Raw genomic sequence first — 21,298 nt, forward strand, 5'->3', positions numbered from 1 at the left:
TGCTGTCAATCTGCTTGGGAGCCAGCAGGGGATTAAAGTAGTGAACAATAGGCTACTCAGAGCCTTGAATTCTCACTGATTCCAAACCTACGCATTATATTTGTCTCACCCTTGGAAGGTTTCCCCCTTTGGAGCACCTGGACTAGTGGACGCTGGTTTTTTACATTTTGGGGAAGCACTGTTAAGCTCCTCCACAGTTTCGGTTTCTCTGCTTGCTCACTGTATAAATTAGTGGTAAATGCATTTTGAAATCCCATCATTTCTATTCCTCAGCCTCCTGCCTACAACAAAACACTCTCATACACTGGACAGCATTCCTTATCCATTTGCATGAAGGTAGTTGTTTACCACCTCCTCACGCTCCTACCAGCACAGCATCATCAGATTGCAGATTCAAGCTGCCCTAGCAGGGAGCTCAGCTAAAAAGCTTTTGTTGTTACAGACATAATGGATTGTTGCCTCTTATATTCAAGAGGTTGGCGTTTACTGATTAACTTTAAGATATGCATTCAATTCCCATTTCCCTTGCTTTCAAAACGAGAAGCTTTGGTTGCTGAGGCAGGATGCTAATCAACGCTGTACTAGACTTGCCAAGCATACTATTAACTTGAGCAGATTGTTATTGTGGTGGGGGTTTTTTTAAATCAACTACTTTAACCCAGTTACATTAGTGACAGTACCCTGGTAAGATCAGCAGGTCAGCCTGCAGTGACACGTTGTCCCATCAACTACTCCAAAAGCCAAGACAGACATGGTGACAGAGACAACCTTCCCGATTCTGGCTCAAAAGCACGAAAGCATTGTTCAAACACAAGCAGGGGAAGGATCCGACTACTCCTGCAGCCTTAAAAAACACGTCACTGAAACAAGTGAGAGGTGAAAGGGCTCAAACTGGAAAACCATGCATCTTTGGGTCTATAGGTCTGGCCTCCATTAATCCAACTGCTTCTTGAGAAAACCTGGCATAGGAGCATTACTGGCTGGAAGCATTTCTAGCCAAACGCACTGTAACACAACACATGCACCAAGCCAGCATAGCTATTCAGCCACATCAGGATGCCAGCTGCTGAATGGTTGGATACTTGGAATTAATCTAACATTGGTTTTGGCCAATTTCTGTATATAGAGAGGAGGATGGAAAAGGCTCTGCACAGTCAGAGCACAGATACCATGGCTGCATCCTCAAAAGTTTTGGGGAAAAGAAAAAAAGAACCAGAGAATAATCCTCAAGTTAAACTGACAAAAAGCACAACGTTTGTTGCTCCAAGGATATTATATTTGCTGTTGCGTATGTCCACACTGTAAAACATTGATTCTCAAGAAGTTTCAGGAATTAAAGTCTTACAGACTTTGGAAAAAGTCTTAAGAACCAGACATGCTATTGTTAGGAGCAGAGAAAGAGACAAATTGTAAAAGTCAGACTACATAAATGATTGCAATGGACAAAAATATCAAGCTGAAGAGGTTAGCAGAACAGACAGGATTTGAAATAAGTCTCCGCTTCATAAGTATGCTGGGAGCCTAGTTTGTGCCCAGCGGAGAACAAGCTTCTTACCAAATTTAACTCTTCATTCTGTCTTACTGCTTCAGAATATGAATCATCAAGTTTTTTCTGCAATTCAGTCAACAGATCTTTGAGCTGAAATGAAGTTTAGAGTTTTAGGATTTGTCTCCTTAGGATGCCCACTTTTCTTCTGCTCAGTTATTAGTGTGTCGCTCTACCCTAAGGTCACAAACATATAAACTCCTCAGCCACAGGGGCTAAGCATTAGATTAGTTTGCCAGCCGACTGGTAACCAGAAGAAAAAGAACAGTTTGGTCAATTATGTTTACCTCTCTGACTTCTGAAACATAAGTAGATCGTTCTATTTCTGCCTTTTCTAGTTCACTTTCCAAATGCTCTCTCTCTTTTTTAAGCTAGAAACAGAAAAAACAGAGTTAAAACAGATGTTTTCAATGCTTTCTTGCAGTATCATTTTCTTGATTTATAATTAGCTATAGATCTCTATTAAATATTCCATGACATTTAGAAAGCATTTCAAATCCAGTAATTGCACAGCAAAGATTCAAACTGTTACACTTCAAAAAGAAAAAGAAAAAGAACCAAGCCCAAGATCATCAACAAGCAGTAAACTGCTCAGTCTCACAAAGAAAGAGCCCCAGTGGGTGAGTACAGAAGTAAAAACCAGGACAATTTCCAGTACCCAGCTTCTTTGCTTCTTAAAAACATTGGCCAAAAGGTTCAGTTTAAACTGCAGCACAGGTTGCACTACTTGCAGGAGAGAAGTCCTACGAAGTTCAGACTTACAGCATAAGGCTAAATCACATTTAAGTAACAGAAAGTTTCAAAGACAAAAAAAACCACCTGCACGTACAGTTTCAACTTCTTTGATTTCTTCCTTTAACCTCTCTACCTCGTGCTCCAAAGAAACGACTGAAGAACGCATCTGCGGTTTTCAAGAAAGATTAATACATAGTTTAGTTGGGTTGGTCCAAGACAAACTGTCCATATACACACAAGTTTGTTTCTACAATTTAAAAATACTAATGATGAAATCACAGCGACTGAATAAAATAAGACGTTCACTCAAACAATTCAATATGCTGATCCTCCACTAGAACACCTTTCCTACCTTCTCCCAATGCAAGCAGTTCTTTGACATATTTAGAGCCTAGACGGTTGAAAGATTTGGAATACAAGGACTAAGCCAGTTGTCCATTAGCCATGGTAAGGGAAATATCTTTCTTAGACAGGGAAGACCATCTCCATCCACGTGCTGTATGTAGCCAAACCCAGCATATTTAGCCTTAGAGGCTCTGTAAGTGCAGCAGATGGTAGCACATCTATAGTTCAAGATCTGACAACCTTTTATAAGCCCCTCAAACAAGACGTTTATAAATCATCTATCTGTTTGCTCCAGGCTCATACTCTGGCATTCAAATTTACTAAGCAGAAGTACTTTAGAAATAATTTCTTTCAAAAAAGCAGTTTGACCTACTTTAATTCTAGATTAGGAAAGGAACATAAAAGGCTTTTTTCTTACCACTTTTGCTAGCAACAGAGCCTTCCTAAAAAGGAAGGCTTTGCAGGCAATTTCAAGTGTAATTAGTTGACCATAATGGATTAAGCAGTATTTTAACAGCTTCCAGAAAACTGTTATGATTATATGATACTTAAATTTTAGCACAAAGAGTCTGTATCTGTTCACAAATGGACTTTGGAGAAAAAACCACACAAGCAGCTGCTTAACAGAAATACAGTCTGAGTTGCCAGGATCAGAAAAATATATATTCTGGGTACATTAATGGGACATGTACATTCCTTCATCTTTGGCTTCCTATCCCGTCAGCACTAATATTACTATGTGCTATTTGGTTGCCTCCTGCATCACCTGCAAAGGACTGAGACACAGATTGCCTTAATGGTCAAAGACCTTACACACGTGCTGTTCATTTGTTCTTGCTTCTCTAAAGATGGCAACAGGAATAGCCACACAAATCTAAAGACATCAACACTCCTCCACTTTTTAGGTTTTTTTAAATGGAAATATGTTCCCCAAAAAAAAAGTGTCACTCTTGGCATGAAACTAAGTATCAGAGCATCAAAAATACTATTGTTATAAGGAGGGACCATTCCTATTATACCAGTTGCAGACTTCACCTTTTTCATCCGCTGGTCATGCACACATCAAACCAGGCAGCTAGGGCTGTTCTACACCTGCCTTCACAGCGCTCAAACACCCTCTGCGACTTCAAGCAGAAGCTGCCTGGCTGCCTCAAAAAGCGGATCTTTAGAAATACCTGTTTAAGTTCCTTCTGTGATTCTTCAACTTTTATCTTCCATTTGCTTTCTTCCTCTTCCACACTCCTCTGTAGCCTTTGTAAAATCCCCTCCTAAGAAGAGAGTGGGGTTTGAAAGCTTACAGCAGAAGAAAGGCAGCTTGAAGATCACAAGGCACAGGTGACCAGGCATCCTGCTTACCGTCTCCGCCAGAACCGATTTGTATTTCTCACACTCCAGTTGCAGCAGTATGTGCATTTCCTCAGCCTCCTTCAACTTCTGCTCCATAGCCTGGCAAAGGAGAAAAGGGACCAGAAGAGTCATGTCTCAGCTGACGGATTTGAGTTCCATTATTTCTCTTATTTCATCAAGTGCGATGGTATCATTCACATTGGCAGGTCTGTCTTTCCAACCCATGCAAAGACATCAACAGCAAGTGCAATGTTCACCCACAGCTCTCAATACTCAAATCACAACCTTTACATGAGTTACTGCAGTAACTCCGACTCACCCAAAAACAAATTAATTGCTTGCAAAAGAGAATTGGGATTTTGAATTTCATGAACAATTTCACAAGGTCCTTTTCAAAGATGCAAATACATTTTTGATTTACAAGACGCAAATATCCATAAAACAATTTTGTCACCTGTTCACCCATTTGAACTTTACAATCTAGAGCACAATTTGCAAGATTTATACTGGAAAATATCCTACGTGACACATAAGGAAGCTGTCCACCATTCGTGCCTACCTTGACATCTTCAGATCCCGAAGCCTCTCTCAAGTATTCTTTAGCCATCTTTTCAAACCCACATATCCATTCGCTGTGGCTCTGTTGGGAAACACATTCAGTTAAAGCTGAGAATAACCTCAAGAAGCCTATCTTCAGGATATCTGCCTCCCAAGCGCAGGTTTACGAAGCAGTGTTTCAGTCCCCTAATTCCTCGGAGCTACAACACAGCCTGACAGCAGTTGTTCGACTAGTACTGCACACAGCCGAGCCAAGCTGACAGTCGGTGGGCAGCAATCCAGGAGCACGAGGTTGAGACACACACAGTTCACAGGGGTTTGGAAGTGCCAAAATACAACTGGGTGACAGAGGTCTCCCTGCAAGTGTCAGGGCTCTACAAGAAATATTTGAAGACTTAAAAGAATCTTTTCCAAAATCCCTGAGCAGTTAAAGCAGACGCTTGCTACGTAATTCTAGGGACCTCACTAGGAAGACTGTTTTATAACCTTACAGAAACAGTCTTTTTAAAGACGTCTACAGGTTTTGAATATTCGTATTTAAAATTATTCTGAAATGTGCTACAGTTAATCTCCTGATGAACTAGAAATATTCAAAACTTGCGGACGTTACAAATGAAATGTAGACCCCATTTTTCCAGCTTCACTTCATATCATTCACACAATCTAAACCATATGAACCCAGTGCACTTCCCTCGCAAAGAAGTGAAAGCCACCAAGAATATTAAAATTGGAAATCAGTGGTTTTTCAAAGGAAATTTAGGAGCAAAACAAAAGCCTTCTGAACTGTATTGCCAGGCACCAAGCCAGCACAACCCCTCTGGAAAGGCGGGCCAGCTGTTATCTGCATCCCCATCACGCCAGACAGCGAGCAAGCATGCAGCAGACCTTATCCGCCCCTGAAAATTTACTCTCTTGGTTAGAAACAAGATAACAAAGGCAGATGAATCAGACGTTGGGGAGGTAAAAAAAAAAAAAAAAAACACACACCAAAACCACAACAAACCCCAAGGTAGTGATAACTTTTTTGTTTTAACACTTTTCTTGTAACTGCCTGCAGCTTTGCCTCTCTGCTGCTGTCAAGTACAGGTATTACCAGCAGAAGACACTCAAGTCCCACTGCAAAAACCTTGGGGCAGACGGGGCTGCAGGGAAATGCTCCAGACTGCCCAACGCAACAGGACCAGAGCTCCCTGGGCCCCAGCAGTAGGGTAGGAAGAGCCACTTTTCTTACCATGTTAGAAGGAAGAGAGACTTTAGGGAACAGTTTCTGGAGTAGTTCGCGTGTCTCCACCTCGGCAGCTTCCAAATGCTGCTGCTTCTCCTAAACCAAGAGAAAGGCTCACGTGAAATTGGGCAACAAGCTCCACGGACCTGGCAATAGCCTCTTCTATGCCTAGAGTAACTTACTTAACCCAGAAAGTCATTTTTTAAGTGAGAAAGGCACCATAGTCTCGAAAATTGACAGCAAATCGCTTCAAAAATTGACACTGAATTGCTTCAGAATTTGGCCTTCACATTTGTTCATGCTTAAGTTTTTATTTTAAGTTCTCCTCCAATCTAGCCTGCTTGCACAGAAATCACACCATCATTCACTTGTTCACAACACGAACTAAACTACACTGTGCTGAGTAACTGCATCCACAGATCACACCAACCCCACCACTGAAGTTGAGCAATCTCAAAACCAAGAAGTTTGGTCAATCAACTTTTTTTTTTAATTTGTACTTATTTTAAACAATTTTAGGTGGGGAAAAAAAAATCACCATAAATTAACATCACCACAATAAAAACAGAGAATTAAAGTCAAAAGGAAACTTTGTGTTAATGCACATTTGAACCAGGCCAAGAAAGCAAGATCGTATTTTCTAAATATTACTTTTAAGTACTCAAGAGGGAAACCTTTACATCCTCCTTCCCCAAGCTTGGATGCAATGGGAAATAATTATTAGAGCTGTGTGACAATCTCCAGGTTTTCTTTGTCATTGCTCTGCAAATACAAATACACAGAGCCAAGGGCACCACAGATCTATCATTCCATTTATTTAACATTAAAAGCAGACAAGCCGCAAGATCTTAGCTTGCTGTATTTGTGGCAGATTGGTTTAATTTAGCCATATGATGCTCAGGCTCCCATTAAATTTAAATGCAGAAAGCCTGAAATGCTGCGCAGAAAGCAACTTTCAGCAAAAATCCTTCACTAATATTTGGGTTTGGTTTTTTTTTCTTTGACATCGCTGTTACTGCGCCTTGCTGCTCCGAGTTCCTCTGCTGCAAGAGATTGGTGGCATTAGTAGGTTGAGATTCAGAGACAGAAACGGACAGGAGACATTAGGTTGTGAAGTTGTGCCAAGTGTGTTAGTTTTCAGCAATTTAGGAACCACCGAGAAGTGGTAAATGGTTGTTTGATGAAGTCTTCCGACTGCAAGAGAAAGCAGGCAAGCGTTAGCACACAGCAAAAGCAGGTACACAACTTCCCTGAACACGGGGCCGAGCGAAGAGCAGAGACATCTCCAAAACACAGACGCACAATCCCAAATCAGAGCTCCTGTGCTTCTAGCTACCTGACTTGTGTTTTTAAAGTTATTTTGATGCTTTCTTTTTCCATTCTGCACAGTGGCAATTACCACCAAATCAGGTTTATAGCAATCGCAAGCTCCTTTCAGAGCAATTCACACCCCGTATGATTTTGAACATTGGCTCCGACGGTACCTGTCGAGCTTCATATGCTTTCAAGGAGGAAATTCACAGCTGTGGTGACACTGTTTTCCTGAGAAGTTCCCAGGTTTTTAAATCATAATTTAGTCCTAGATTTATTCAAGCATAGTGAAAGCCCAAGTAGAAGAAAGCAGGTTGCTCACCAGCACAGTTTTTATTCTAGAGCTCCCCACAAACAATAAACGATTCACAACAGCTCTAACAATTATGCAAACAGAAATCAAAAATCAGCATGCCCATAATAAACAATTCACAACAGCTCTAACAATTAAGCAAACAGAAATCAAAAATCAGCATGCCCACAAACTAAGGATAAAAAAAAGAAACCTGAAGACAACAGGAAGAAGCAGAGGTGAAAGTATATGAATGATCACTCAGAACAGACTATATTTAAATTGCAGTAAAAGTTAAATGCCTCCATTTCATTTAAAAAAAAACAGCTGCAGATCTGCTTCTAGCTTAACGCATCGTTTCTAGCAGTTAACATTACAACCTTGGCAGTCTTGTTCACTTTGTCCTGCAGCAATTTTTCAGTTGATGCCAATGCTTCCATTGCTTTCCAGTTTTTCTCCCGAAGGTCCTAATCATTTTTAGAAAGAATGATTTCAGTTCAGCCAATATTCAAACTGTTTCCGCTTTTACTTCAGAGATATATTTTGCATTACATTCCACCATTTGCATTTAAATGCTGGTTACTGCAAGATGATTTTGCTGGGTAAGATGACATACACTAGCAAAAACGAGTGTGATGTTCAAAGAGTTTGAATGAAAAGAGGGGAAAAAAAAAATGCCAATTTCTGCCCAACCTGCCCCCATGTCCAAAACTGATCCAAGTGTTACTGCAGAGCGTATCGCTACAGCGACCTCACACTTTGACTGCACTTGTAAGAAGAAAGAGGGAAGTTTTCAAAAGTAGTGAGAACACAGACACCAAACCACAGATTACACAACAGAGTGTTAGGCATGTCGCATTGCAGAACCCAGCATGGACCCCAGTATACATGGAGGTGTACACATTTATGCCCCTGATCTTGCAACCAGATTTAGCTGCGTAGATCCTTGGACCTCAGCCCAAACCTACTACGCCAGGGCTGATTTTAGGAACACAAAGCTCAGGGCCTCGGTTCGCAGCATTTACCCACGTAGCTCTCTCCACTGTGCCCAAAGAAAACTGGTTTGCTGCTCACCAGCCCTCCTAGGAGATTTGGGGATTTCACCAGTGGCGAGCACACCCCAGATCCGCATGGAAACACCACCGTGCCGTGCTGCACTCCTGCATCTTTCTTGGCGAGGTCATCAAACGTGTACTCCACAAGACGTCAACATGCAAGCTCAGTTAGGAGGCTAAGATCTCTTATAAAAGAGCCTTGCAGCTCTTATCTAGGAGGGATGGTGGGCCTTGCGGGGAGGAGATTACGGTGATTGGGATTTAGATTTTTTTTTTTTCAACCCTCATAGCACACTGCTCTAGCAAAGGGCTATTTCTGAAAGGATGTATTTTTTTTTTTAATTTATCACGCAAAGTGTCATCCAAATCCTAGCATGTACCTACACTAGTGCTTACTTTACCACTTCTATTTGCCTGCTATCCTAAGGGCTGTTTCACAGGACATAAAACCAAGATGGACAAAATTGCAGTGTGGGAAGCTGGGACCTACAGGCATGGTCTGCCTTTAGCATTAGCCAGATTTCTGTCTGCACTACGAAGGGTACTTAAACCTTGCAATTCCCCGGGAAACAGACAGGCATATGCTCTACCTTTCCAGCTCATCTGTTTTCTGAGATTACTCAGCCACTTTCCCTCTACTTTATTTCAGCTCTTAAGCAACACTACTTGCTCAAAAGCTCATATTCTCATTATTTTCCTTGTGCATCTTCCTTACATTGTCCCACTTTTAAGTAATAAAGCTTATTGCACAGTATTCATTGAACTTTATAGGCTACCAAGGACAGACAGGTGAGCTAAAAAGCCTGTATTTTTAACGACTTTCTTCCATATAACTTAAAAGATGCCATTCTCTTGTCCTGCACAGGTGATGTATTACAAGGACATAGCATCACAGCTCTGTGATAGAAGATACAATGTCTACTTCCACCCACAAACAACACATACCGCATGAGCAGCGGCTGCTGTAAGTGAAATGTCACTGTCCTTCACTTCCTTCAGAAGATGAGGATCAGTCACTCTTAGGAATAGGAAGAGCCAGATCTGCAAGCCCTGAAGGTAATGCCTCCTCCCATGTCCATGCACACAGACTGTAATTTGGTCAGAGCACAGCACCTTTCACCCTCCCATCTTCCCTCCCCAAACTCCCCCTTCTTCCCTTGGCAAAGGACGTGTTTCTGGACAGGGCTAACAAGGCTTGAATCCAAGTCTGAGAACTTGCTGCAGGATGTGTCTCCTGGCAAGTCTCCTCCCTCTCATCAAAACAGCAACTTGTCAAAGAGCTGACGAAACTGTGAGCAGTCAAGTAAGGTATGCTTAGTCACCCCCAAGAAGAGAGGAGAGGAGTGTCCAGGGGACACAATACAGCAGGTAATTGTCAGAAATATGTTCTCAGCATAATGCCCTACGCATCAAGGAGTGCTGTGCACTCAGGTTTGGTTGTTCTTTGGGGTTTGGGTGTTGGGGTTTTTTGGGGGGTGGGGGGAAGAATTTCCTTACATTGTTCTTTTTCCTCTGTTGCTCAAAAGCATTTCGCTGAGAGGCGAGCTCATTTTGGAGACTGGCGATTTCCTTCTCTTTACCTGCAACCCTGAATTAGCAAAAAGAACCATGAAGAAGTCAGGAGACATTTCAGAAATCTCAAGCGAAGCAGACATCTTTTCACATACACTAACTTGCCCCCTTCCAGCAACACGCTCTCTTTGAAAAGCTGCTCTCACTGACTTGGCAGTACCGCTTGCTTCCTACTGCTCTGCGAACTGCGGGCTGCCAGAGTAAAGCCCATTGTAAAGCTGTTGTTTGCCTACAACAGGCATCTGCACACATTTATCAAGGCCACGGAAAGGCAACGCATTAGACGAGGGTAAGTCAGCCAGCCCACGCTAGTACAACACCACAAAACAGGCACTGCCTGCTGGATGAGAGCATTCTTTTTCAAGCACCTAGTCCACAATTTATAAGTCATTTAACTTAAAAGAAGAGTAATTCAGCCAGCCAAAAATGCATGACAGTGGCAATTTGTGTAGCACAATATAAGCCGGTATAGCATTAGCTTCCACATAGTTCTTTGGTGTGCTTCAGCTCTACATTATAACACAGTTTTACCTCTGAGATTTTCCCTGGGAAGAGATTTCCACCAGACGATTTTATAATACGAATGACCCTCTACTAAGCTGAAGTTCCAAGAAAAAAGCCTGTCACTTTTGCTTGAAACACCAACATTTAACTCTTCAGACATACAATTGAGCTGGCATGCATTTAAAATTAAGTCAATCATGGCTTGCATACATTGTGGGCACAATATATTGCAAGCACTGTCTGCAGAAGATTGCAGCTGAGGATTATTAGCATGAACAGAATCTCTACGTTCAAGTTTTATTAGACAGTAAAGATTTTATTTTTTTTTTTTACCAGCCACTTCTCACACATTGGTATTGTACATTTGGCATTTCGTTCATCTTTTAAGTTTCCTGAGCAATAAGTGAAATGAAGCGCTTATCTATTGCATTCAACTTCTGGCAGTACTTACACTTGCAGAAGCTCCTCACTTTGGACAGCCAGAGATGCCTATAAACAGATCAGAAACTCATTAGGAGCAGACCAGCAGCAGAGACTGGTGCAGAGGCCATCACCTGCCTTGTTAACCAGGCACTGCTGCAAGACTAAGCAGCTGTACTCTTGGGCCTTCAAGGGAGTCCCGTCCAGCCTCCTTTGACCACAAGAACCCTGGCTGTGATATAGCGTGTAAAGACAGGAGTGGAAAGCTAGATGAGAACACAGCAGGCATAAGAAAGAGCACAAGGCTGCAAATCCACATGATAAAAGGAAGCAGGAATAGATATGCAACAGCCAGCAAAGCTGGCTTAGTGCAATCCAGCCCTGAAGTTGTCCCTGGATTTGCATGGTCAGTACTACTACCAGTTTTCCGTGCCATCCATACAAGTTACCACCAGCCCCTTTGACTTCACTCAGTAACACTGCAATTGGAAGCTGTACCTGTTTGCAATTCTCCTGCTTTAGTTCTTGAATCTGAACTTTAAAAGACTCATTTTCCTTTTGCATATCCTGTTGAAAGAAGAGAGGCAATATATACACATGTATACAAATATATACACACATGCACACTCACAACACAAACACTCCTTACAACACAAGATGCTTCTATCAAAACTTTACCTGCAACTGTTTTATTTGGCTTGCAATTTCTCTCTCTTTTTCTTCCACTACAGCTTTCAACTTCTTTGTTTGTTCTTCTTCCCCTTTCAATCTGCAGAGGTGGTTTAGGAAATAAGGAAAAAAAAGGGTTAAAGTAAGAATTTATGCTAAAAAGGGATAGACACTCTAGCTGGTACAGCTTTCAGCAGCAGAAGATAAATTAGTTTTGTATGCTATATATAATAATCAGCAAAAAAGAGAGCACATGCACAAAGAAACCATGGCACTATGGCTCCAAACCAAGAAAGCTAACTAAAATACATGCCAGTTGCAACAACATGTGTTGCAAACACTTACCTGCTAAGAACTGGCCTGAAGCAAGCTAGTCATTTCACATGTCAATCAGCAAACACATTTAGTCATAGCTGATCTCAACAGCATTTAGAGCTGAACTTGGAGAGAAGCAATTGATCACTGGAGCAAACCCTGCAAGCCAGCTGGCTCTGAAGGTGTTGGGGACAGTCTCCTAAAGGTAAGTGTGCCTTAGGTCCCCATGTAGTGGCTATACAGGAGCTCTGCTAGGAGGGCAGCACATTACAAGAGCCGCATTGAAGAGGGAGCCCTTTTTGGCACAGTCACATACAACCTTCCTCTGACTTAGAGCAGCCAGACAAAGCAGAGTCAAAACAGAGGAAAGTCTGGCAGCATTTCTCCATAAAACAGGAGCTGGAGAATTGGCTATTGCGACTCAGACTGAAAACGGCAAACTGTATCTGTTCATTGCTTTTACCGACTCAGCCACAGGCGCTTAAATCCACACTCTTTTAAACATGCTAAACAGAAGGAGAAATTATCACTAGACACAAGAAGTAGCAGCAATTTCACTAGTTAGTAGAGCCCTGGGCGATCATTCACTTTCGCAAAGTATACGAGCACCACTACTTAGGCACGCCAGGCAGGGATGCCAGACGCTTGCTATTATACATGGCAGCAGACATGCTGGCTGGTGTACATCCATCGGCGCTAACAGCTTATTTTAGCAAAGCCCATAAAATTCTTGAAACCAATTCATATATTCCAATTTCAGATAAAACGCCAGCACTGAATGTTTATTATCAGTAGGTACTTGAGAAACTGCTACTAAGCGTACTCACAGGCTCTCCAGTTCCTGGACTTGGGATGCAGCAGGTATCTGAAAAACAAAGTAATTCCCAGCCTCATTTTGATTGCACAGTAAAGCTTTCAAATTAACAGCAACTCTTTGCATGAGCAGGGGCATCACACAGCTTCAAGACATTTGCCACAGAAATACCAGGAATTTTGCATCAGACTTTGCTTCAAGAATATCTAAACACATAATTGATTTTAGAAGCACGGCTTACACCAAGCATCCCAAACTTCACACCAGCCAACTTCTCTCCATTCCACCTTTCCCTAGGATAAAAGCCTGTCTAGACATCCACCCAAAACAATGGTGCAATTCAGCTGCTCCCCTTTATCACCAACAAAAATCCAAACAGAGCTAGAATACCACCTTAGTGGAAAAATTCTTCCATTAAGTAACACCTGGCTTCGAGGATGTCCAGTTGCCTGTTCTCAAGCCCAGTGAAGGAGAAAAATATTCCAGCCAGTTGCAACTTCTGCAACAGGTAGAGGCAGGAAGGAATCACAGCAAAGCCTGACCGCTTCAAGAGGAGCTGCTACATTCAGTTACAGCAAGAGTTCCTCCATGACCACAGCCCTACAAAGATGCTACTTCAGTCTGGCAAGGAGGTACCTATGACACAGCAATGCTTCTGTCTATGAGCTTCTAAGTTTTCAGATCACCAAAGCCACTCATTATGCATAGTATCATCAGCTTAAAGAAAAGCTCTCAGAACTTGTTATCTATGTAAAACCTGTTTTGGATGAACACAGTTGAACTAGCAGGCTCTCTGCACTCTAGACTATCAGTTTAGTCAAGTAGGATTTAAAATAGTTCTGTAGGTTGAAGCCAGTACAAGCCCTTTGTAAGGACAAAAACATCTGCCAGTTCAACTGAGCAGCCCTCCCAAACCACATCCACTCTGCAGGCCATACCTGTTGGAGCTGTTGCAGGTTCTGTTGTTCCAACTCCTGAACTTTACTGGTTAATTGTGCAATTGTATCTTTCTGACCCTTTGGATAAAAAAAAGCAAGTTTAGAAGTGTCAACGTAACTTTTCCACAGCCAGAAATACTGCAACAGAACTTATTTCCCTTTAGAATACCAAGGAAGCTTACCTGCAGCCATTCTCCTTTCTTAACAATCTCTTTCTCCTTCTCTTCCAATAAGGCCTCCATGGTTTTCACCTGCTTTTCCTTCCCCTTCAACCTGTACCATTAAACACACATCATAAATGCTTGCTCTTTCATCCACCTGAAGAAAAGACATCCTATGCTTTGCAGCATGTAACAAAAGCAGCATATGTCAGCAAAGGCACAAACACAATTTACCCACTAAAAATCAATGTGTGAACACTTCCACTTCAGTCTGGGTTAGCAGGAGACACCCGTGATCAACAGAACTGCTCATTACATGAAAGCAGACAAATTCTGCACCAACATACATTGCAGGGATTTCACACGCGTGTGCTCTCATCTAAAAATACTTCCTTTCCTCTCCACAGCTGGGGACACAAGGGACTGATGACCACGGTGGCTCAATCCTCACTTATCCACCCAGCTACAGCACAGATATTACCAAAGTTTGCCACAGTGCCTTGCTTACATCCTTCCATCCTGACTTGAATTTAATTCCCTGTAGTATATAATTGGGACTCATGAAGCCATGTAGCACTTCACCTTGTTTGCCGTCTCAGAACCAGATATTTCTAATACGGACACATGTCTACTAAGACCAGTGTTAATAGCCTGCATCACTTCATGCAAAGCCCAGACACCAGGTAACAACATTTTAACTCAAAATAGATCGGAGCAGGGAAGCAAGAGGTGCACAGGGCAGATCAGACATGTCAACAACCGTACTTACAGAGTCTGAAGTTCTTTGACTTGTGATGTAATTGACACCTAAAGAAAATAATCAGTACTTCAGTTCAATGCACGTGGAAAAACACAGAAATGCTATGAACTGCTCTAGGAAGAAACAGGGGAAAAAGCCATTAGACATTATTAAAATTGGCACTATTTATTACAGTTACGTAAGCATAAACATGCTTTTTTTTTTGGTGGGAAAATAAATTATGAGAAGCAAAGTGTCTCCACTGTTTACTGTCTCCACATTTAAAATGTGACTTCCAGAGCAGGAAAGAAAACAGTGCAAATGGGAACACAAGCAGGCCCACGGGAGCATGCTTCCACCACGACAGACAAAGGAAGAAGCAGACACTGATGACAACCATCTCACTAGCAACTGCAGCTCAAATCAGAGAGATCATCCCTGGTCATTTAGACCTTTGCACAAGCAAGTGCTTTTCAGATGCTCTCTGCAATATCAGAACTCTCCTAAATTCCCATTCTAAGGCTGAACATGGATTGAAGAAACAAGATTTAGTGGGAACGTTTCCTTTGAATTTTGTATAAAAGCCTGACAGTGGCTATCTGTGTAGATACTGGCTGTCCAAACAGCCAGAGGACAATTTAGACCTCTACCACAACACGAGTTTCAGACATTCCCAAAAACCTCTATTCTGCTTGCAGGAGACCAAAAGGTGCATAACACAGCACCTTTGGAGCAAGTTGGAGCAAGCATCCCTCATACGTAGCTTTCCAGAGATGGCAACTCCAAATTGCATTTTGTTCCAGGTTCTGTGTCAGCTCCAGGGAAGGAAACACACACAAATAATTCCTCCAGTTGCTGGGAATTTGCTTTGGAGGAAAAGCCCAAGACGGAAACACATTCTATGAAGCTTTGCCTAAAAAGGACAAAACTTTAACACTAAGGAAAGAAGAAAAGGGGGTGACATGTTGGAATATAGCTAGAAAGACTGAAAAAAGCACAGACCGAAGAAAAAACCAAGCCACATAAACAAGCAAGCAATCCTCCTGACAGCACGATGGATTAAGCTGCCTGCAGAATGGGCTCCCTAAGGAAACGTGGGTTCCCGTTGTGGATGCTAGACAGCAAGCATGCCACCAAAAAAAGCCAGTACTCCTCCATTTCTGCATTCCTGATAGCTAGAGTAAAACTTACTCTGCCAAGACAGGCTTTCTTTCAACACTAGAAAGAAAACAGAGTCTTAGATTTACCTGGAAATCAGATACTATCTGGGCCTGTGGTATTGTTCTAGCAACACAGAAAGGCCAACAAAAGGAGAAACACCTTCCACACTTGAGATTTCCAAGTTGTCAGCCTCAAAAGATGTCCCAGGGTTTCATATTTACTACAGGGACAGTGTGCAATACGCCCAGTCAGAGCTTATGCTACAATGATTTAAGTTAGAGCAATTCTTGCCAAATTTCACACTAAAAGTCCAAAAGGCTCAGGCATCCAGAGGAATGTGGTTTCTGAAGGACAGCAGTAGTCACACTATCTATTTACGGCTTTATATCCAAAAAATAGTGTAGCTCTACCATTAAAAAGTTCCCTTACCCAATGACATTCACCAGTGAAAGAAAACACTAGAACAGAAATGAGTGAGCAGCGCATCCAAGGCAAGGCTGTTTCACACTTCTGGCACTAAGGTATTTTACCTGTTTTTCCATCTCAAGCTGGGAATTTCCTACTTCTTCTTTCAGAGCCTCTATTTCCTGTGTCAAAGCCTTTTCAATGACAAAACAGACAGGATTGGACAATGGAAACACAAAAACGCCACAAAAACGGATGCTACAAATTCATCACTATAGAATTCCATGCAGTAACAAATAAGTGGTAGTCAGTGGCATAGACACAGAAAGGAAGGTAGGTATTGCAGAGATAGATACCTGAACAGTCTTCTCCTTGTTTGCTACTTTAAGGATTTCGGCTTGTAGGAGTTCTTCCACTGACTTTATTTTTCCATCCTTCTCGTGGATCCTTAAAAAAAAGAGAGTAGAGGAACAACATTGGCTGGCTGAACAACTGGGTTACTTGAGAAAATACACAAGCTTTGGTTCTGCTATCACATCACATCGCCAGCCTCTGGGTTCCACAGTGGGACCAAGCAGGAGAAACAAACAGGAGGAATAAGACTGGGAATAGTGCAGAACAAGCTGGCTTTATATAACGAGTAGTTCACATGCTAAGTAGACACTATCACTGTCTAAAAATGCAAAATTAAGGTATCATTAGTCCCTGGAATGATACACACTTAACTTCAGCCTTCACTGGACATTCCAGTAAAGTATTTATCAATTCAAATACACATACAGAGCAAACAAGCTCCCTCCTTTTACAGTGCCTACTGAAGAAAAACAATTATCTGACAACTCAGTGCAATTCCTCATCTAGTCAAAGTTAGTCTTCCGAACTTAATTGCTTAGCAGAGAAGCAACTGGATTTTCACAAGGTATTGATCTGACATGACACATTTCCAAAGTGATAATGCTTCCTGCCACACACGCACACTTCACCCACTGAAAAGCAAATCATTTCAGTGAAGCAAAACACTTGCAGTCATAGAATAAAGACCGACAGAAGTAACAATCAGAAATTAAATCTGTGCAGTAACTTACACTTTCTGGAGTTCTTCTACCAGCGATTGGAAGGAAACCTGTTCAAAACAGAGCTTCAACTTAGGAAAAACAGAAGAGCGCAAAACAATCTGCAGGCATTGAGGGGTAAGGAGTAGAGAGCTTGAGTACTCTGGTACGTAGTTTACCCAGTGCCAGTCTAACGATTTTATCTATCTGGCTGCTCCTGAGAAAATTAACTGTTGGTCTCCAGTGTCTGGCAAAGCAGTAACGCCAAGTCTGCTGCAAGTTCCACGAAAACAAAAGCAAACTCACACCATCTTTACCAGGAGAGGCTGAGGTTCAGGACCAGCATTTGATCAGCTAATCTTTTCATACTGGCACTACGGTACACCTCTCCACAATTATTGTGCTTCCCCTCTCCCATAAATGATTTTCTAGAAATTAAGTGCCCTCCTGAGCTGTCCAGGCAGAGCTGGATGCCAAGGAAAGGCACTTCTGATCGGCACCGAGTGCACATCAAAAGCAAAAATACTGTGACAGTGTCACTGAACAGAGACATAAACAGAAGGGGGCTAAGTCAACCTGCACGAGTATGGATTAACATCAGAAAGCTCAAATACGCATAATGAAGCTGATGCAGTATGAGCTGCCCACCAGCCAGGCTCGCTGCACTAGGCTTCTGGGGAAAAAAGCAACCCACAGCCATTTCAGTGCATGGCAAACTCAAACTGACCCAGAACCGCCACTGTGATTGGAACCTTTACATCTGTCATGTTTCTGACATGTATGCAAAGGAAGTATTTGACAGAAGTATCAGCTTCCAGACCAATGCTGCAAGAAAACAGGATGCTTTGCCAAGAGGCTTCAAAGACATCTTCACCTTTTTCCCTTGACTTTTGCAACCACAGCAAGATTCTTTTAGATTTAGTTTAGGTGTAATAAAAGTTTTAGATGAAAAGTACTACCTGCTCCGATTGCTGAATCTGCAGACTTTGAAGTTCTTTTCTCAAGGATGAATTTTCCGTTCGCAGTGCCTTTGAAAGCAGACACACAGATAATGAAAGACTCATTTGTTGGGGAAAAAGTGTTAAGCTTGATGGAAAAGTCATTTCTTTTAGAACAAGTGAAAGACGGAAAGTCTGAAAGAGACCCCCTCTGCAGCAGCTGGAGCCAAAGTATTCAATGGACTAATTATTCATTACAGACAACTCAGAGTGGACTTCGATCTATAGGAAGCTAGAGTGCAAGGAAACATCAGGGTGACGTGCTCACGTCTTCATCTGTTTAGTAACCTGACAGCTGGCTAGCGTGCAACCCCTCCCCAAGTACAGGAGGGTCAGCAATGCACCTGGAATTTAGGGTGAGTTTAAGAAAGTGAGCATTGTCTTGGATATGTCCAGGTAGACAGGACACAGCTTTCCAGTAAAACCCAGCTGAAAACAGACAGGGATTTTTGTACTGGCTTTCCAGACTTCCCATCACTAGCTTCTTTATAAACAGAACAGGAAGGAAATACCTTTAGCATCATCACAGAAGCATCACTAGTTTATAATTCATTTAATCCTTCAGATTACCAACTAAGCAAAAAGATGCAAGAGTTCCACACGGCCAAGTTTTTACAAAACACCCTTCTCTAAAGACAGTTTTGTTGCAGATTAGGTCAAACACACAGCTCTGGAGATGTGTTCACTTCATTCCAAAAGACAAGGTACACATCCTAGCAAAATCTCCTCTAGGCTAAACAGAGAGGAGCCCTGACTGTACACCATCAATGCTCATGCTTAGTCTGTCTTACCAAAAAGGTTATAACCTTGCCTCCACGAGATTCTTTTCCTATTCAAATGGAATGATCTCAGGCTGCACTATAAGCACTCAAACACACACTTTGCACAAGAGCACTTAATCTCTACTTCCCCATAAAAAGACAATATGAGAGGTTTTACCTTCAGCTCCTCCTCTTTATTAGCCACCTGTATGAGTCCTGCCTCAAGCAGCTCTTCAACCGTCTTGATTTTATCATCCCTCTCTCTCATGCTGAGAAATCAAAAGTGACTATTAGGGAAAAGAGAGTTAACCTTTCAAGGCAGTTTAGCTATCAACAGTAACATTGCTGCAAGCAAAACTGGATCTTTATTTTAGCCTCTGTTTCAAGAAGTTTCTTACCTTCTTTCCATCTGCTCTAACAAGTCTTTGTTTGCCTATAAAAAAAACACAATAGGGTGATCATTAATTGGATCAATAACGGCTTGTGATTTTAGAAACAGAAGTAACTGTAGAGAGCATCAACTTAACCAGAATCTTAGTTATCACACTAATCCAGAAAGCAAAATAAAGTAGGGGGAGAACGTCCTCATGGAATGGGTGTTTAATACTGATGCTGGAAAGATGTCAATCTTTTAGAGGACATACAGATCCAGTCCCAATGCCTTGATGATTTCACATCGATGGACTAAAGGAGTTCTGGCGACAAGATGCTATGGGACATGGGATCCCGGTGATCCTAGGGAGTGCCAAGCATGCCAAGTACTGTGCAGCACCTAATCCACAGCAGCCAGCCCAGTACCTGAAAAAACTGCCTCTTTTGAGCATTTATCAAAACCACAAGCTCTACCTGAGGCTCACTCAGTAGAACATTTATGATTTCTCGAAAACACATTGTGAGACCACACAAGAAACATAAGCCAGCTACAAGAAAAATCAGCCCCACTATTTCAGACAGGAGAGCAAATCAGCCAGACCCAGGGGAATAAGGACTGCAAATCTGGTTCTCCGCCAGCAGAAAGAGCTGCTCCAGACAGGCAGCTGCTGGCTAGCAGACACCAGTACAGGAAAGGAAAAGGTTTCCTGTCCTGCAAATCTTTTTCCAGTGTTTCAGGAAGTTTTCTCATTCCACAGTGGTACAAAGTCAGGGGTGTTCACAAGCGCTCTCCTAGGCAACCCTCGCAAAGGAGATGGGGCTGAGCAACACAAGAGCTTTGAACCTGCAGCATTCTGCATGAGTACCAGTCATGCTGGTTGCAGCAGGTGTGCCATGGGCAGAAATATAGAAGATGAGGGACAAAAGACATCACGATGTAAATAGTTCTCCCATTCCATGGGTCTGTTCTTCAGTTACTACTGGTTTGAGAATTTGTTCCAGGACGGAAGAAAACAAGCAGGGTAAGATCTTACTCTGGTCTCTCCACAGTCCAGCAAGAGCCCTCTCCCCTGGAAGGGCTGTTTGTTCATGAGATTTTTTTTTATTCCAGAAAATTGCCAATAAAACTGGGAGAGGTTGCAGAAATAAGTTCTGGCTTGTGTTAAGCTAGCATTCTTCAGGGGAGGAAAAAAAAAAAAATCCACATTTTGTTTGGACACTCTTGACTGAGTCTAGAAGATAGTCACAACTGCCTTACTTGAACCCTCCACGGAAGAGAAAAATACCTAAAAAGCAACAGGCTTTGACACCAACCAGCTCAGCCTGGGGCCAGCTTAAGAAAAAAAATACTTAAGCAGCTAAAAAGAACAGAAGATACTTGATACAACCGCAGCGAACACTGGCTATACCTGCTCAGAAAGGAGAGCCTGCAGCTTCTGAACTTCAGCTTGCAGAGCTGCGTTTTGATCCTTGAGAATCTGGAAGGGAATTTCAACATTGTATCAGTTCAGAACTGCAAACCCTAATGACAGCATTTTCACAATGGCAATGAGGTAATTAAATAGCACAGAAGCCGTTACAGTGAATTCTTTGGAAGCTACAAGCCTACAAAGGGTCCTTTCCCTTCTTTCTTGCGCTTCTGTATTAATACTTTTGTCCTTACGTTCCCATGAGAAATTCAGCTGCTACCATCTTTATCCCCTGGTAGGGAATCAGACAGTACCAAATGTGAGAGGCAAGAGAAACCACATTTTCCTCCTAAAGCTGTATCAGCATCATACCAAGATTTGATAGCTGCCTCTTACAAAACACTCATCTGGCAAAGCAAATGGTCTAGGATCACCCCTCTAGTTCTCTTCAGCTGCCTTAACACTGAGGATGCACAGCAAGGAATTGGCAGTCCAGCAGCAGAGGTCTGCACAGCTCCCACGCTTTGGTTCGACCGCAGGCTAGAAAGAGGTGAATCGGGAAGACAAACAGCCGTACCCATGGAACCTGCCTCC

General features: G+C 42.3%; 1 protein-coding gene across 1 annotated transcript in view; it reads right to left on the reverse strand.

Moving 5' to 3' along the window:
• The window catches only part of KTN1 (kinectin 1 (kinesin receptor)), a 55,872-nt gene that overhangs the window by 9,947 nt on the left and 24,627 nt on the right, over window positions 1-21,298 (reverse strand). The window contains exons 17-39 of the mRNA XM_009695880.1: window positions 20,705-20,773; window positions 19,322-19,356; window positions 19,102-19,192; window positions 18,124-18,192; window positions 17,198-17,235; window positions 16,469-16,559; window positions 16,238-16,306; window positions 14,577-14,614; window positions 13,829-13,919; window positions 13,647-13,724; window positions 12,722-12,759; window positions 11,589-11,679; window positions 11,409-11,477; window positions 10,942-10,979; window positions 9,912-10,002; window positions 7,740-7,826; window positions 5,763-5,852; window positions 4,533-4,613; window positions 3,983-4,072; window positions 3,802-3,894; window positions 2,376-2,447; window positions 1,834-1,917; window positions 1,556-1,639 (exon numbers count right to left, since the gene is read on the reverse strand). Coding sequence (XP_009694182.1) covers window positions 1,556-1,639; window positions 1,834-1,917; window positions 2,376-2,447; window positions 3,802-3,894; window positions 3,983-4,072; window positions 4,533-4,613; window positions 5,763-5,852; window positions 7,740-7,826; window positions 9,912-10,002; window positions 10,942-10,979; window positions 11,409-11,477; window positions 11,589-11,679; window positions 12,722-12,759; window positions 13,647-13,724; window positions 13,829-13,919; window positions 14,577-14,614; window positions 16,238-16,306; window positions 16,469-16,559; window positions 17,198-17,235; window positions 18,124-18,192; window positions 19,102-19,192; window positions 19,322-19,356; window positions 20,705-20,773 — 1,677 coding nt within the window. The remainder of the gene's footprint in view (window positions 1-1,555; window positions 1,640-1,833; window positions 1,918-2,375; window positions 2,448-3,801; window positions 3,895-3,982; window positions 4,073-4,532; window positions 4,614-5,762; window positions 5,853-7,739; window positions 7,827-9,911; window positions 10,003-10,941; window positions 10,980-11,408; window positions 11,478-11,588; window positions 11,680-12,721; window positions 12,760-13,646; window positions 13,725-13,828; window positions 13,920-14,576; window positions 14,615-16,237; window positions 16,307-16,468; window positions 16,560-17,197; window positions 17,236-18,123; window positions 18,193-19,101; window positions 19,193-19,321; window positions 19,357-20,704; window positions 20,774-21,298) is intronic.

This window comes from Cariama cristata, unplaced genomic scaffold (assembly GCF_000690535.1).
Source record: "Cariama cristata isolate BGI_N322 unplaced genomic scaffold, ASM69053v1 scaffold420, whole genome shotgun sequence".
In the NCBI taxonomy this organism is placed as follows: domain Eukaryota; kingdom Metazoa; phylum Chordata; class Aves; order Cariamiformes; family Cariamidae; genus Cariama; species Cariama cristata.